At 33.6% G+C, this 15,793-nt stretch overlaps 2 protein-coding genes across 2 annotated transcripts; one reads left to right on the top strand and one right to left on the bottom strand.

Moving 5' to 3' along the window:
* Positions 1-2,635: 2,635 nt before the first annotated feature.
* On the top strand, positions 2,636-7,763 carry LOC124918350 (small RNA degrading nuclease 1-like). Its single transcript, XM_047458526.1, has 12 exons — positions 2,636-2,893; positions 3,057-3,236; positions 3,321-3,410; positions 3,759-3,827; positions 4,249-4,389; positions 4,673-4,789; positions 4,903-4,972; positions 5,460-5,560; positions 6,027-6,164; positions 6,241-6,348; positions 7,104-7,208; positions 7,285-7,763. The coding sequence occupies exons 1-12, from the start codon at positions 2,831-2,833 to the stop codon at positions 7,624-7,626; spliced, it is 1,524 nt and encodes a 507-aa protein (XP_047314482.1). The 5' UTR covers positions 2,636-2,830; the 3' UTR covers positions 7,627-7,763.
* A 3,781-nt stretch (positions 7,764-11,544) lies between these two features.
* Positions 11,545-12,531, bottom strand: LOC124918349 (uncharacterized mitochondrial protein AtMg00810-like). Its single transcript, XM_047458525.1, has one exon. The coding sequence runs from the start codon at positions 12,529-12,531 to the stop codon at positions 11,545-11,547; it is 987 nt and encodes a 328-aa protein (XP_047314481.1).
* Positions 12,532-15,793: the final 3,262 nt, after the last annotated feature.

Raw genomic sequence — 15,793 nt, forward strand, 5'->3', positions numbered from 1 at the left:
ATGGTTAAAATAAAATAAAAAATGTTATACGTATGTTTCGAATTTACAACATAACAAAACAAATACAACCTTTTAATCAATTAGGCTATTAAAAATTTATTTTTTTAAAATTAACACCAAATTTAATGAACGTAAGACATTTTAAAATATAAGTTCAACTTTTTAACTAACTAATATATATATATATATATATATATATATATATATAATTATGCTTAATTTTCAAAGTATTCAGATTGTCGGGTCAAAAGCTGTGATTAATTTGGATATATATGTGAGAGTAAATGGATACTTGTGACGAATTGTGGGTTGACGCGCCCATAAACTTTAAACAGATAAAAATAAAATTAAAAATACTATAAGTATATATTTCAAACATGCAATCTAACATAAACAAGTACAACCCTTTAACCAACTACACTAATAAAATTTTATATTTTAAATTCAACATTAAATTTGAATAAAATTTTATATTTTAAATTCAACTCTAAATTTGATAAACGAAAGATATTTTAACAATATAAGTTCAACTTTTTAACTAACTAATATATATATATATATATAATATTTGAGTGTCCAGATTGCCGGATCGAGAGTTGTTGTTAATTTGAATATATATGTGAGAATAAATGGATACTTGGATCGGATTGTGGATTGACCCGACTATAAACTTCAAACGTTTAAAAATAAAAATAAAAATAAAAATGTTATATTTATGTTTCAAACTTGCAACATAACAAAACAATATAACCCTTTAACGAACTAGGCTAATAAAATTTTATATTTTAAATTCAATACTAAATTTGATCAACGTGGAACATTTTAACCATATAAGTTTAACTTTTTAACTAACTAATATATATATATAATATATAATGATGCTTAGTTTTCAAAGTGTTCGGATTGCTAGGTCGAGAGAGTGGTTAATTTGAATACATATGTAAGAGTAAATTGATACTTGGATCGGATTGTGGGTTGACCCGTCCATAAACTTCAAACGGTTAAAAATAAAATTAAAAATATTATAGGTATTTTTCGAACTTGCAACATAACAAAACAAGTATAACCCTTTAACCAAGTGTGATTGACATATGGTTTTGTCAAAAGATAATAGGCCGGTATCAATTGAAAGTGGTTAAAAAATATGAATAAAATATTTGATCGACCAAAGTGTGAGGCCACACTGCTAAATGTTAAAAAATATAAATCAAATATTCAATTGACCAAAGTAGAAGTGTAAGGTCACGAGATAAGAGATTCATTCGGAAAAAATATGTGATATGATATGTGAGAAGATAAATTGTTTTACCGAAGTGAATAAAATGTGGAATGAGAGTGTTTTATTTTTTTATTTTAATATATTATTCATGATTTATTAAAAAATTTAAACATTAAATATATATTATTATTATTATTAATTAAATTTATTTTATTTCTATTTTTATCCGTACAAATATTTTTTGCTATTATTAAAAAATTATAAAATTTACATTTATTTATATTGTTTTATCTAAAATTTTCTTATTATATTTTTAAACTCACCCTAATTTTTTAAATAATAATTCAATATTATTAATTAATAATACACTGTTTAAAAAATAAAAAATTAATTATTTTAAAACTAATTTATTAAAAAATTAACCATCAGAATCTCCAATTGTTTAGTATTTTTTTTTTCAGAAAATTAATTTTGTAGCACCTATTTATTTATGTTTACATTTATATTCTCTACAAAGAGGGTCGGACTAGACCCAACCGTACTACTAAAAGTGTCAGTATGAACATAAAACCCTTGGCAGCTTCGTCTTCCAAAGTGTGTTTTTGTTGCATATAACAAAAATGGAGACAACACAAAATTATGATGAAACATGGAATGATTACATGAAAATGTCATATTTTATGGGAGACTCAAAATTTTTGTGGATAATATGAGAATTCTCAGCACATTTTTTCATATAATTAAAGAGCTCATTAACTTCTCAAAGAATAAAGGATTAATTACAGAAAATTAAGGAAGGAAATTCGATGGCCATACATGAAAGTTTATTTGAAAGATTAAAAATTTCACCAAGTTAAAGGACCTGCTAAAAAAGAGTAAGACATGGATAAAGGGTACAAATCTAATAAAAACCTTAAAATTTTCCAACTTGCATACAAATCATATAAATCTCTATATTGATCTTAACAACAATAAATAATATAACATTTTTATGATACATACCGACAATAAATAAGACAAATCTTTCATCTTTGTCCATATTGGTGTAGATAAAACGTGCAAACAACGAAGTCTTTGTCACTAAAAAATATTAACGCAATAAAAATCGAGTGACGAAATAAGTTAACTTAAAGGATGAAGAAGAAATTGGATGAAAAATTATGGAGTGGAAGAGTTGGGGGAGACGAATAGTTAAAGTTATGTTTGGTTAATTAATTTCATTAGTAATTGTATAAAAAAATAAAAGTAAGTCTTACTGTTCAATTTATTAAATTTGAGAAGCTAAGTATATAAATAAGATATTTTAAGATCATGTATATATTTAAAAAAGTGGCAGTATTTAAAGGATAAATTTAATATATTTTTCCATAATATATATAATATTATATTAAACCCTAATAGACATGATCTTCCCATAACTTTTTCTAGCCGCCGCTCTCCTCCTATACCCGGGAAGAAGGTAAAATCGCAAGACTCGTATTCACTCGACCCGCTAACCCGTGAAATTTCTAAACCCCTTGAGCCGCGACATTCTTCATCTTCTTCATGCCCACAACCTGAGCATTAACAATTGGTATTGTCTGTTAGACCTTGTGTTTGAAATAGAGAGATATGTCAAATATCACATCACAACTCTCAATAATGGAGGCCGAGTTTGCCGCTGCCAGCAAAGATGTAAGTTCGTTTTATTCGACTCTTTCTCTATTTCCCGATTGTGTATATACATGTTAGAATTCGTGTAACCAAAGTTGTTCTTACCTCGCCATATGTTCAAAGTGATATATACATTTTTAAAGCAATCTGGTCGCTTATATATATAGTCTGAAAACGTTAACAGGCGCTGGTTGAAGTTGTGAGAATGGCTCAGAAGAGAGGAATGAAAGGTAATAAGGGGACATGGAAGGAGTTTTTAGCTGTTTATGATAAAAAGTTTGGTTCAAGCTTGAGTGATCCATCTAAAAGGCAGCCAGATGCTTTGCTGTCTTTTATAAAGACATTCAACGAACAAGATATGAAGGTTGTTTTCGTCCTTCAATTTAGCTTTCTCTTTTTCTGGTTTAGTTAAATCTTATTGTAAATTTAATAACATTTTTGTTTGCAGGTCTTCTATAAGGTTATTCAGTGTCGTTCTAACCCTGATGCCATTGTCCAGTTTGCAAATACACATCCAGATGGAGAGTCTCCTGAAATGGTTTGATTCGATTAGTTTGACTAAATTAATATTTCATTTAGTGGTAATTTTAGAGGAATTTAACACCATCTGGTGGTCAAAATCTCCCCTTTCACAATCAAACTCCCAAGCATTTAGTGCTATAAAGATGTCTCACTTATTTCCTTTGTTCAACAACTTACTTAATAAATTGTTTTTTTTCTCTAAATTTTCTGGTTTTGGGCTGTATCCTCCAGTCTCTTTTGATTTTTATTTACGGGTTAATTTTGGGATTTATGAAGCAAAGATTCATTGATAATATGTTCCTTGACTTTTTTTGTACTGTTATAATCTTGATGATTTTTTTGTCTTTCTCTTGTGGCACTGCAGAAACTGGTTCGCTTAACACTTGGACACCCGTATTACGCTCTAGATTATTCTTTTCCATCACATGAAGAGGTCTTCTTCTCTTACTTTTCAGAAGTTATTTTATCCTTGTCATCATTTCTTTGTGAATCTTATAACTTCAGTTTTTATTTACAAATATACCAATATTAGATGAATGCCATATCAGTTGAGATGTGAACTTTCTTTATACTTCTCTTTATAACATTAATGATGTTGAAGGGATGTGATATTCTGAAAACACATTCTACTCCTTGCGGAGTCATGAATTCGCTGTCTTTATTATACACAAACTTGAAATAAACAAAATGAAACTCATGGAATTTATAACATGGTCTTGAATTGCTTTTATCACCAGAAGACTGTTAAAAGACAATTGACATTGAAATCAACTGTATCTATATTTCAACTCATACCAAACAGGTTTCTTTTGAATGTGATTTATTTGCTTATTAGACTCTGATTGCTGTTGCAGGGATGGTTGGTAACAAACCCCATTAAGGGAAAGAAAAAGAATGCAGAAATCTCCATGATTGCTGTTGATTGTGAAATGGTCCTTTGTGAAGATGGTACTGAAGCGGTGGCAAAGATTTGTGTTGTGGATCGTAGCCAAGCGGTAATGCTTGGGCTTATTTTTTTATCCTTTTTCCTGGTTCATGAATTTCTAATACCTTTTTTCTTTCTAAATGATCATGAAGGCTCGAACCCACATTCTTGAGTCCATGAGTCTTGCACTATACTACTGAGTTAAACGAGCCTCCTGTATTCCTAATACCCTGTCACCTAATGAAAAAAATGTCCCTTTCATAGCCATCTTTGTGGCACTTTTTGACTTAAATCCATAAATTTAGTATATTTCTTTTACTTCTGGTCTGACTTTTGTAAGTCAAAAATTTCAGGCCAAACTGAATGAGTTTGTGAAGCCAGACAAAGCAGTTGTTGACTACAGGTCCGAAATCACTGGACTTACAGCAAAAGATTTGGAAGGTGCTAGGTCTTCCTTAGCTGATGTTCAGGTAAATTGGCTGTAATTTTCCCAACTGACATAAGCAAGTCATAGCTATAATGGTGATGTGTTATTTAGCGGCTTGAAGCCTTATTTTCTCTTTTTTTTTTCTTTTGATCATAGAAATCAATGAAGAGGTTGTTATCACATGGAACAATTTTAGTTGGCCATGGATTGAACAATGATCTGAAAGGTAAGTTACTCCTATTTTTAATTTAGGCTCTTGTAACAGGTTCATTTGATAGAATCTTCTGGGAAAATATTCTGTTTTTCATTCTAAATTTGTTATTTTAGTCATCTACATAAAATTAAATGGGTTTAGAAGAAATCGAGTGCTAAGATGAATGATTGAAATATGCGAAAATATACTGTTCTGATCAGATATATCTGGCCATATATTTAATCAAAAGTATAGACATGGAGGGAAAATCTGTTAAGATATTTTATCATGTAGAAAGGAAATTGCTAAAACCTTATAGTGATTTATGAAGACGAGGCAAAGCAAGCTTGGTCCAAGGCTAACATAGAAAAAATGGTCCATGAGTATGCTAAAACAATGTTTAAGTACTGTAAAAGTGATCAAAATCAAGTGGATTAAAGATTTTGCTTATTTGGGTTTATAAATTTTTTCTTGCTATTGCTAATTTGAATGCTTCTGCCTCCTGATGTTCTATTTTCAGCACTGAAGTTGGATCATGCAAGAGTTATTGATACATCTTTAATATTTAAATATGGAGTTGAGGGAAGCTACAAGAGACCATCTTTGTTTAACTTATGTAAGGTAATTGGCCCTAAAATGTACTAGCATTTATGATCTCTCTTCTTTCACTCAGCTAACAAACCCCATTCCCTGAGGTATACATAATCATCACTATTCATAATAATTGGCAAGTAATAGATTTTATGTTTTTATCCTTGTGTGGATGTCATTCATTCTTTGATTGATGCCTCTATTCCTTTAAACAATCTAGAAAGATAATACCCCATTTGGAAACACTTTTAAAGCTTGTTTATGTATTTGAATCTGGAACAGATACAAAAACAATAAATAATTTCCCAATCTGTCTCAGCCTAAGTTTAGTTTTGCTAACTTATCTATGAATATTTTTCTAAATCTGTCCTTGCCCAAGTTTGTTACCAAATGTATCTGAATCCGGATACAAAAACCAAAAAAAGTGTTTCTAAATAGGGTGTGTTTCTGATTTTCTAGTGGGTGTTTAACATGTTTTCATCCATTCTTTTGACAGTCTGTGTTGGGATATGACCTTAGAAAAACAGGTGCTCCTCACAACTGTTTGGATGATGCCACTGCTGCAATGAAGCTTGTTCTTGCCAAAATTCAGTCAGGGGAGGATACTACTGTATTACCAATTCCCAGTGAGCCAGTAAGTTGAAAACTAGTCCATCACAATTAGTTCATAAATTTATTTTACTGAAGCATTTCAATTTCATAATCCGTAGGTTCCGGAGATTGATTTGTCAAAGCTACTACTTCATAGGGTGCCAAGAATTCTTCCGACCGAAAAATTACATAAGATTATATCTGGAGATTTTACCATTCAAAGCAAGGTGTGTTGCATTTGTTGATTGTTTTTGTTTAGAAGGTCTTGCATTTAGAAACAAGTATATCATATTATTGCTACACACAGAAATATATTTTATAGGCAACTGATGTTCTTTTTATCAATCTGGGTCAGAGTTAAGATATTTGAGCCTATTTAGTAACGGGTATTTTGTCAATCTCTTAAGAAAACTGCCAATGTTGAAGTATCCTTGAGTGTTTTTTTTTTTCCTGTTTGGTATAAGATGCTTTCTTGTGACAAGGTTATTTTGGATCATGATCTAAATTATAGTGTAACTTTTATAGTTTCATTGATTTAAAGATTTTTTCTCAATCATGATCATATTATTTTTTTGGATCATTATGATTTTTGACCAACATAAGTACTGTAGATTTTTTAATTCATGATCAACATGGTAATTAAACAACCCATTATTTTCTGGATCTTAAACCATTATTTTATGGATCATGATTAAGACTATAGTGTGATTTAGTGTAAAGATTATTTTCTGGATCATGATTAAGACTATAATGTGATTTGGTATAAAGATTATTTTCTGGATCATGATTAAAACTATCTTGTGATTTAGTATAAAGATAATTTTCTGGATCATGAGTAAGACTATCGTCTGATTTGGTATAAATATGATTTTCTGGATCATGATACAGTTCATTGAGGGTTTTGGTTTCATTTGGTTTTATTGATATTATTGATATTATTCCTCTAATCATTACTCTTGATGCAAACAAATTAATCTGGCAGCCTAAGAAAAAAGGTCTAGCAGACTACTATTCAGCTCTAGCTATATTCAAAAATCAGCAAGAAGCAGATAAAGCATTTGAAAGTGCTAATGGAAAATTGGAAACTGTAAGTTCATGAAAGTTTTATATCTAAAGAGATGATTTTAAGAACATTTAATCAATTTATTGTATTTTATTATTAGGATTCTTATGGAAGGCCACAAAAGCTAATTTCATACAAGCTTGAGAATGGAGTAAGTGGTGAACTCTATATTCGTAAAAATGCACTTGGTTCTTCTGTAGGCCAAGTTCCGTCAAGGAAAAGGGCATTAGAATCAGAAGATAAAAACCCAAGTGAATTGAAGATTTTGAAAACCGAAAAACTTGGAGGAGAATCACAGTGTACAACAGAGGCTACTTCCGATGATTGTAAAATCCATCTTAAGGAAATCGAAAGATTGAATAAACAATTGAAGGAGAAGGAAAATGAAATATCAAGCTTGAACAAGATCATCGTTGCTCTTACTAGGAAACAAGGACTCTAAGCCTAAACCAAGATATGGATGCTTATGCCATATGGTCATTTGTTGTTCCATTTTTGTTTAATTTTTGCATTATAATAGGTACTTGACTACTATTTCGTTTTAACCTAAGCTTGGCAATGTACTATATCTATTTTTTATATTTTGATAAATTTATCATTTTTGCTAGATTTTTTCTTACGAGTGTCAATTCTTTTTATTGGGTCAAATTTAAGACTGTCAATTTAAGACTGTCAAATTTAAGCTGGACAAATATGTCTTTATTACAGCTGAGTCAATATCTTTTTGGTGAATTAGAACTGAATCAAAGAATTTTTGACGACTATAATCAATTTCACTGTTTGAGATAAGATTTGGTTTAAATATTTTTGTATCGGAGATTTTGCATTGTTTTTCATCAATTTTTTTGTTTTTTTATTCATTTTTTCTCATCATTTTTTTCGGTATTATTTTGTTGTTCACTTTTTAGTAGACCATTTAAAAATAAAATAAATTATTGTAATTAAAATATGTCATGGACTAATTTTAACGTATCCTATTCTTATCTTTATTCGATTTAGTTATAAACTTAATTTTTAGGAGTGATTCTTTTATAATATTATTTTATTGTAGAACAACATACATTAAATTCATAACTTTTATTTTTATTTAAAGATGTTTTAAGTGAATAACAAATATGTGATCTTTATTTTTTATTTTTTTAAGAAACCACTCACTTAAACAATTTTAGTGTAATTTTTTTATAATATTTAATTAAGTGTTATTGGCTTCTAATGTTTCCATTAAGAACAATGTTATTATCATGAGAATATATATATATATATATATATATATATATATATATATATATATATATATATATATATATATATATATATAACTTTATGTGAGTGAATTCACACAACAAGAATTTGAACATATGGTGATAAAGATAGTAAATGAACTATATTATACCAACATTTAGAATTAATAACGTTATAATGTTATATATCTCAAACATTTTTTAAAATACAAAATATATTAATAAAAATTTAAAATAAATGTTAGAATGTTAAATAGTTGTGAAGTTAAGAGCATGACTCAGGTTTGTATTATGTTAGAAAGTTGAAGGACTAATATGTATTTTAATCTATTACACATTAATAAAACATTTTTACTAATTCATTTCCAATCTACAATCCATAATTTGCATTTCATATAGCACAAGAGCTCAAAAAAAGAGATTATCAAAGTTAAAAACTTTATTTCAAAAAGCTTGTATTGCTAAACTGAAAATTGAACTAACTATTCATATGAACCTTTCCCTTCCAATTAATATTTGTAAATGAAGAATTCATCTACAGAGACTACAATCAACGTTGAGACGAGATCGTGCCCTTCAGATTTTTTAGGTAACGAGTCCTTATCATCATCGTCTTCTCTATCCTTTTGGCACAATTTCTTGCATGAATGCTTTGAGTTAAAAGTTAATTATTCTGGAACAACAAGACCGGAGCCCGGAAAGGAAGGAAATGATGTAACGCTTACTTGAGTCAATTTAAAAACGCTGGTAAAAGACTCGTATAAAGAAGGGATAAGCAGAACAAGGACTGTTAGCTCAGTTAGTGCAAAGGGAGCTCAAGTAGTCACTTCCGGAGTGAGCTTTACAGATGTCGAAGGAATAAGCTTATTCTTCTCTTCAGCAAATTATTCTAGTGAAGAACAAAATTGGGGAAAATGAACAACGAGATAAATGTTGAAAACAGTTGGAGAAAACATTTAAAAACTAAATATATAAAAACACAACATTTAAAAACTAAATAATGATCAACAATAATACATTTTGCATATCAAACATTATAGTCTCGGCATCAAAACATTATAGTCAACAATCAACGCTAACAATGAAAGCCGATCCAGATAGAAGATAAAAAATCCAGCTCCATGAGTTTGTACTCTCAGTTTCTACCACCGCCCATGCAATATGGTATATTTAGTTGTTTCCATCTCGACCAATTACAGACAACAACTGACCCTTAAAAATGGTTTTCAAGAAACAACCGTCCACTCTTATAATTGGTCTACACCTAGATAATCAACATTGTATCAAAACCAAATAACCTTTGGTACATCATTTATGTCTTCATCTCTATTTAACTTCAACTCAATAGTTGAATCAAGATTTCTAGATTTTTGTGTCTCTACATAACCAAATAACCTTTGGTACTCTTTCAAATCGTGACCTTTATTTTTTTGCAAGATAAAATTTTTTATCTCTAGAAACTTTCGAGAGAGTTACTTCAACATTCAATTTTGTCATAACTCTTTCAGACTCTAAGTGTCGTCGATGGATCAATATTAATTCTGCTCTCAAATTTTGATTCAAGTTGAATCAATATTTCTAGATTTTTGTGTCTCCACATAACCAAATAACCATTGATACTCTTTCAAACCGTGACCTTTATTTTTTTGCAAGATAATTTTTGTAACTCTATAAACTTTCGAGAGAGTTACTTCAACGTTCAATTCTTTCATAACTCTTTGAGAACTCTAAGTGTTCTTAGACAGATCAATATTAACTATGTTCTCAAATTTTGATGCAATGAATTGAGCAATAACTAAGCCAATCTTTTTTTTTTTTGAAATTAAAAAAGAACTAGCATGACACTTCACAACCATAGTCCCCCGCTTAAACTCAAAAAGCTTACAGTGCTTCCAGATAGAATCGAACCCGTGATATTTTTGTCTCTTAAGCTGACTCTTACCACTGGGCTACCTTGGTAGGTTAACTAAATAAATCTTGTTATTAGTATAACAAATATGTTTTGGTTGAATGGTTTTGATCATCCAAGTCTCGTAGGTCTTATCCTTGCTAATCCACACGATCCAAGGAAATTTACCCTTATTGCATATAACTTGAATTTTCTTGTTATTAACAATGTTTAACCTCAAAAACAATTAATGATCATAACTATATTCTGTTATATCCATTTTCACATATTCTTTAGACTTAAAAGTCATTACAACCATAAACATGTTATTTCCATTGTCATTTTGATTATAAATCGCATTCTACTAGGTTTTCAGATTAGTTTATGATCCAATTTCTCCAAATTGAAATGATCATAATATATTTCTTCACTTTCTACTTCATATTCAAAGCTTCTATGATCCAAATCAATACTCATATCATCCATTTCTTCATCAAGAATTCCTTCATGAGATGACTCATATCATTAATTAGACAATGAAGTTCCAATAAGAGGTTCCTCAATCAAAAATATTCTAAAACCACATTGGCCACCCCTCTATACTCAACCTCTACACTAGAACGAGATAAAGTTGGTTGACGTTTAGCAGACCAAGAGATTAAAGTATCCCAAAACACATAATAACTCGAAGTGACTGTCTATTATCTAGGCATCCACCCCAATCAGTATCGGTATACAAAACTAGACTGGACATAGACGATAGATAAATGTGGAGCTCATGGTTAAGAGTACCGTGAATGTAGCGCACTATGCACTTCAGTGCAGGCATGTGCGTATTTTTTGGGTCATGCATGAATAAGCACATCTGTTGCACAACATAGGTGATGTCGGGTCTTGTGAAAGTAAGATAGTAAAGTGCCTCTATAAGACTCATATATATAGAAAAGTTTGCAAATGGAGTGCTAGATGTAGCACTGAGCTTCGATTTAATATTTACAAGAGTTAGTGACAGTTTACAAGAAGACATGCTAGCACGATCAACAATATATGTGACATAATATGTAAACTTGAGAGAAGATTGAAAAATCACCGTGTGTGTTTGGTGAGAGTATATTCACATATATACACCCGTAGGATATTGTATTATCTCTATTACCTAAAATACAAGATATTATCTCTATTACCTAAAATACATGATCAAATCAATTAGTATCAAATCAACTAATTCAACTCAATTAGTATTATCTCTATTACCCCCCGTCAAGCGCTGCGTGGGGTGAAGACACACGCAAAGCTTAGACCGTAGAAACTCAAAGGCCGGACGAGGAAGACTCCTCGTGAAAATATCTGCAAGCTGAAGATGAGAGGGAACGAACTTAGTGGAAATGCGCCCAGATGAGACCAATTCACGAACAAAGTGATAATCGAGATCAATGTGTTTAGCTCGCTTATGTGCTACCGGATTCTGACTCAAGAAAATAGCACTCTTGTTATCACACAACAGAACTGACCGAGTAGGAGGAAGAGCCCCCAATTCCCGAAGAAGATTAATAACCCAAACAAGTTCAGCAACTGCATTGGCCATTACCCGATACTCGGACTCACAACTGGAACGAGCAACAGTTGATTGTTTCTTTGCACTCCAATAAACAAGATTGCCCCCAAGAAATATAGAGTACCCATAAGCTGAGCGACGAGTCTCAACACAACGAGCCCAATCCGCATTAGAGTATCCCAAGATGGAAGAGTCATGATGCTTAGTGAACAAGAGACCAAAATGAAGAGTACCCTTCACATAGCGAAGGATACGCTTAACAGCCAAAAAATGATCTTCAGTAGGCGACTGAAGAAACTGACTAACAGAGCTGACAACATAAGATAAATCTGGTCTAGTGATGGTCAAGTACTGCAAAGCACCAACCAAAGATCTGTATAATGTGGGGTTCTTGAAAGAAGAACCTGTACTGACAAGAGATTCACCTGTCAACAATGGGGTGGAAACAGATTTCGCCTCAATCAAGTTTGCACGCTCAAGAATATCAAGTGCATACTTGGCTTGACTAACAAATAACCCAGTATCGGTGTGAGAGACCTCAAGACCAAGAAAATAGCTCAAGGAGCCCAGATCCTTGATGGAAAACTCATTTCTAGTATCAGTTATGAACCGACGAAGGGCAACAAGATCATTGCCTGTGACAATAATATCGTCAACAGACATGAGAAGATATATAATGGTCTTACCCTAATGCAAATGAAATAGAGACGGATCAGAACGGCTCTGTAAAAAACCTAGCCTGAACAGAAACGAGCTGAAACGCTAGTACCAGGCAAGGGGAGCTTGGCAAAGACCATAAAGTTCCTTCTTCAGTCGACAAACATGATCAGGGTACCGAGGATCAACAAAGCCAGGGGCTGGGCCATGAAGACAGGCTTGTGAAAAACCCCATTCAGGAAGGCATTCTTAACATCAAGCTGGTGAAGAGGCCATCCATGCTGAACAGATAAAGCCAGGACAATCCTGACTGTGGCCGCCTTCACAACAGGGCTGAATGTATGATGGAAATCCAAACCAGGAACCTGAGTAAATCCCTGAGCCACTAAACGAGCTTTGTGACGTTCGATTGACCCATCTGCAAGAAACTTTGTACGAAAGACCCACTTAGAGCCAACAACATTAGTGCCAGAAGGTCGAGGCACTAAATCCCAAGCTGAGTTTGAGCGAAGAGAATTAATTTCTTCTTGCATGGCAGCAAGCCACGGAGGAAGCTTAACAATAGACTTGAAGCCACGGGGCTCAGAGGTGACCACAAGAGCTGAGAGAAGGGAAAAAGATGCTAAATCAACTGGATAACGTGGCTTGAAAATACCAGCACGAGCTCGAGTGATCATATGATGAGTAAGCTGAAGAGCCTGAGCTGGAGACTCAATGTCCTGGGGTGGTTCTGGAGCTGGAGACTCAATGTTAGGAACATGAAGCACAACATGATCAATAATAGGTTGCTCCAAAGGAGGTTCATCGAGAACCAAGGACGGTGAGCGAGCAACGTCATTAACCGAAACACGATGTATAGGGTGAACAGGATCCGAGCCAGGAGCCAGAGAGGAGTCAGATGAGATATCGAGAAACGTTGAGATATCTAGGTCAGTGACTTTTATAATATATGGTACTCGTGAGAAAGGAAAGTGGAGTTCATCGAATTGAGCATGGCGAGTGATAAAGACTCGAGAAGAGTCCGGATTAAAATAACGAAAGCCCTTCTGCGTACTGCTATAACCCAGAAAGACGAAAGGCCGACTGCGAGGTTCCAATTTATGAGCAGCATAGTCACGAAGATACGGATAGACACGGCAACCAAAGGGCTTAAAAGTATCATAACTAGGCAGATAACCAAATAACACCTGAAAGGGAGAAATGTTATCAAGTATCACAGAGGGTAGCCTATTGATGACATAAGCGGCAGTGGCAAATGCATCAAACCAAAGAGAAACCGACACCTGAGCATGAAATAACATAGATAGACCAGATTCAGAGATATGACGATGTTTACATTCGGCCCTACCATTTTGTTGTGGTGTATAAGCACAAGAAATCTGGTGATGTATACCATGCAGATGCATAAAATCACGAACCCTTCCATTTATAAACTCAGTACCCCCATCTGTCTGAAATGTTTTAATGGTTTGAGAAAATTGATTACAGACGAAATCATGAAACCGAACACGCACATTATAAAATTCGGACTTAGTACGCAAATGATATATTCACGAAAAACGAGAGAAATCATCCACAAAAACCACATAATATTTGAACCCATCATAAGTGGAAATAGGTGCAGGTCCCCACAAATCACAATGAATTAAGTCAAGAACAACATTAGCATGTTTGTAATTTAGTGAAAATGGTAAACACTTGCTTTTGGCCAACTGACAAGAAGAGAAAAGGCTAGGGTTTGGTAAAACTGAAGTAACAGATAAACAACCATGCTTATTTAACAATGAAATAACAGAAACTAGGACATGCCCCAGGCGTAAATGCCACAAATCAAAGCTCGCTTTCAACCTCTTGACCCTAATAGCTGCAACCAAAGCTTAAATACCCCGATCAAGTAGATAAAGTCCCTTATTACGCCTTTCCTGAGCCAGGATTTTCTTTGTGATCCGATTCTGAATCATGAAAAACTTGTCAGAGAAAAGAACATCCACAGGGTAATCCTTAGTTAATTTACTTATAGATAAAAGGTTCTTTGTGATATGCAGGACGACAAGTACATCTAGTAATTGAATATCCCCAGAAATTTTAGTATTGCCAATATGGGAGATATTTAAAACATTGCCATTACCAACTATAACCGAACCATTACTAGAATAGGGCTCATGATTGTCAAGAGCTGAAAGTTGGTTTGTCATATGAGCCGAGGCACCCGAATCAAGATACCAATTAGGGTTTTGATCCAAGACATTGCAAGAGGACGTGAACGCCTGAGCAAGGTGGGCAGCTGAGTTGGAGTTGAGAGTATTCAAGTATTTGGAGCACTTATCAGCGTAGTGCTCCCCGCGGCATAATTGGCATCTAGGCGTGCGACGAAACCCACCTCCACCAGAATTGTTACGACTACTAGAATTAAATGAAACACCAGAACCTCAACCATTGTTACCATTATTAAAGTTTCCTCCTGAGCGAGAAGAATACTGCTGCTGGGAGGTGCGAGATGATGGTTGAGACGACGACTTAGGGGCAACCGTCTGAAAATTATGGCGAACAGCTGAGAAAGCAGGAGAGGGAGACGAACCCTCCATGGATTTAAGCATCATATCAAATTGTACAGCCTGGTGGAGAAGATCACGTAGAGACGGAACTGGAGAGATGGCCATCCTAGTGTCGGGAAAACCTGCAAATTGCACCCCCAACAAGCGGAGAAACTAGTGCCTTTTATTGTTGGCATCAATGGGACGGCCGATGGCCTGCAGCTGATCACATAGATGTTTAAACTTCTTTCCATAGTTTTCAACGGACAGATCTCCTCGGCGAAGTGATAGCAACTCCTCCCGTAGTTGATGAGAACGGGACACAGAGGCATAGACACTCTCAAGCACCTCCCACACTTGTTCGGCGGATGTACAATCGATGACCTCCGAGGTCGCGTCGGTAGAGAGAGAGAGGTATATATGACACTGAGGAGGCGTGTATCTTTCAGACGCCACGTCTTGTAAGCCGAGTTTGTAGTGGAAGCGCCGTTATCTGCCGTGATCGTGGGAGACGGTGCCGAAGTTGTACCGTCGAGATGGCCCAAAATATCAAAACACTCAGCTATTTGTGTTGTTTGGCGGAGCCACATCAAGTATGTGGAGGTTTCAAGTTTAAGTGGCATCATATTTATCATTGTGGTAACAGGGATATGATCATTAGTAGAGAATGACATGATGATGACGAAAGTGACCAATGTCACCAAGACAGCGGAAGAGGAGAACATGATGTAAAG

The sequence above is a fragment of the Impatiens glandulifera genome, unplaced genomic scaffold (assembly GCF_907164915.1).
Source record: "Impatiens glandulifera unplaced genomic scaffold, dImpGla2.1, whole genome shotgun sequence".
Taxonomy (NCBI): Eukaryota; Viridiplantae; Streptophyta; class Magnoliopsida; order Ericales; family Balsaminaceae; genus Impatiens; species Impatiens glandulifera.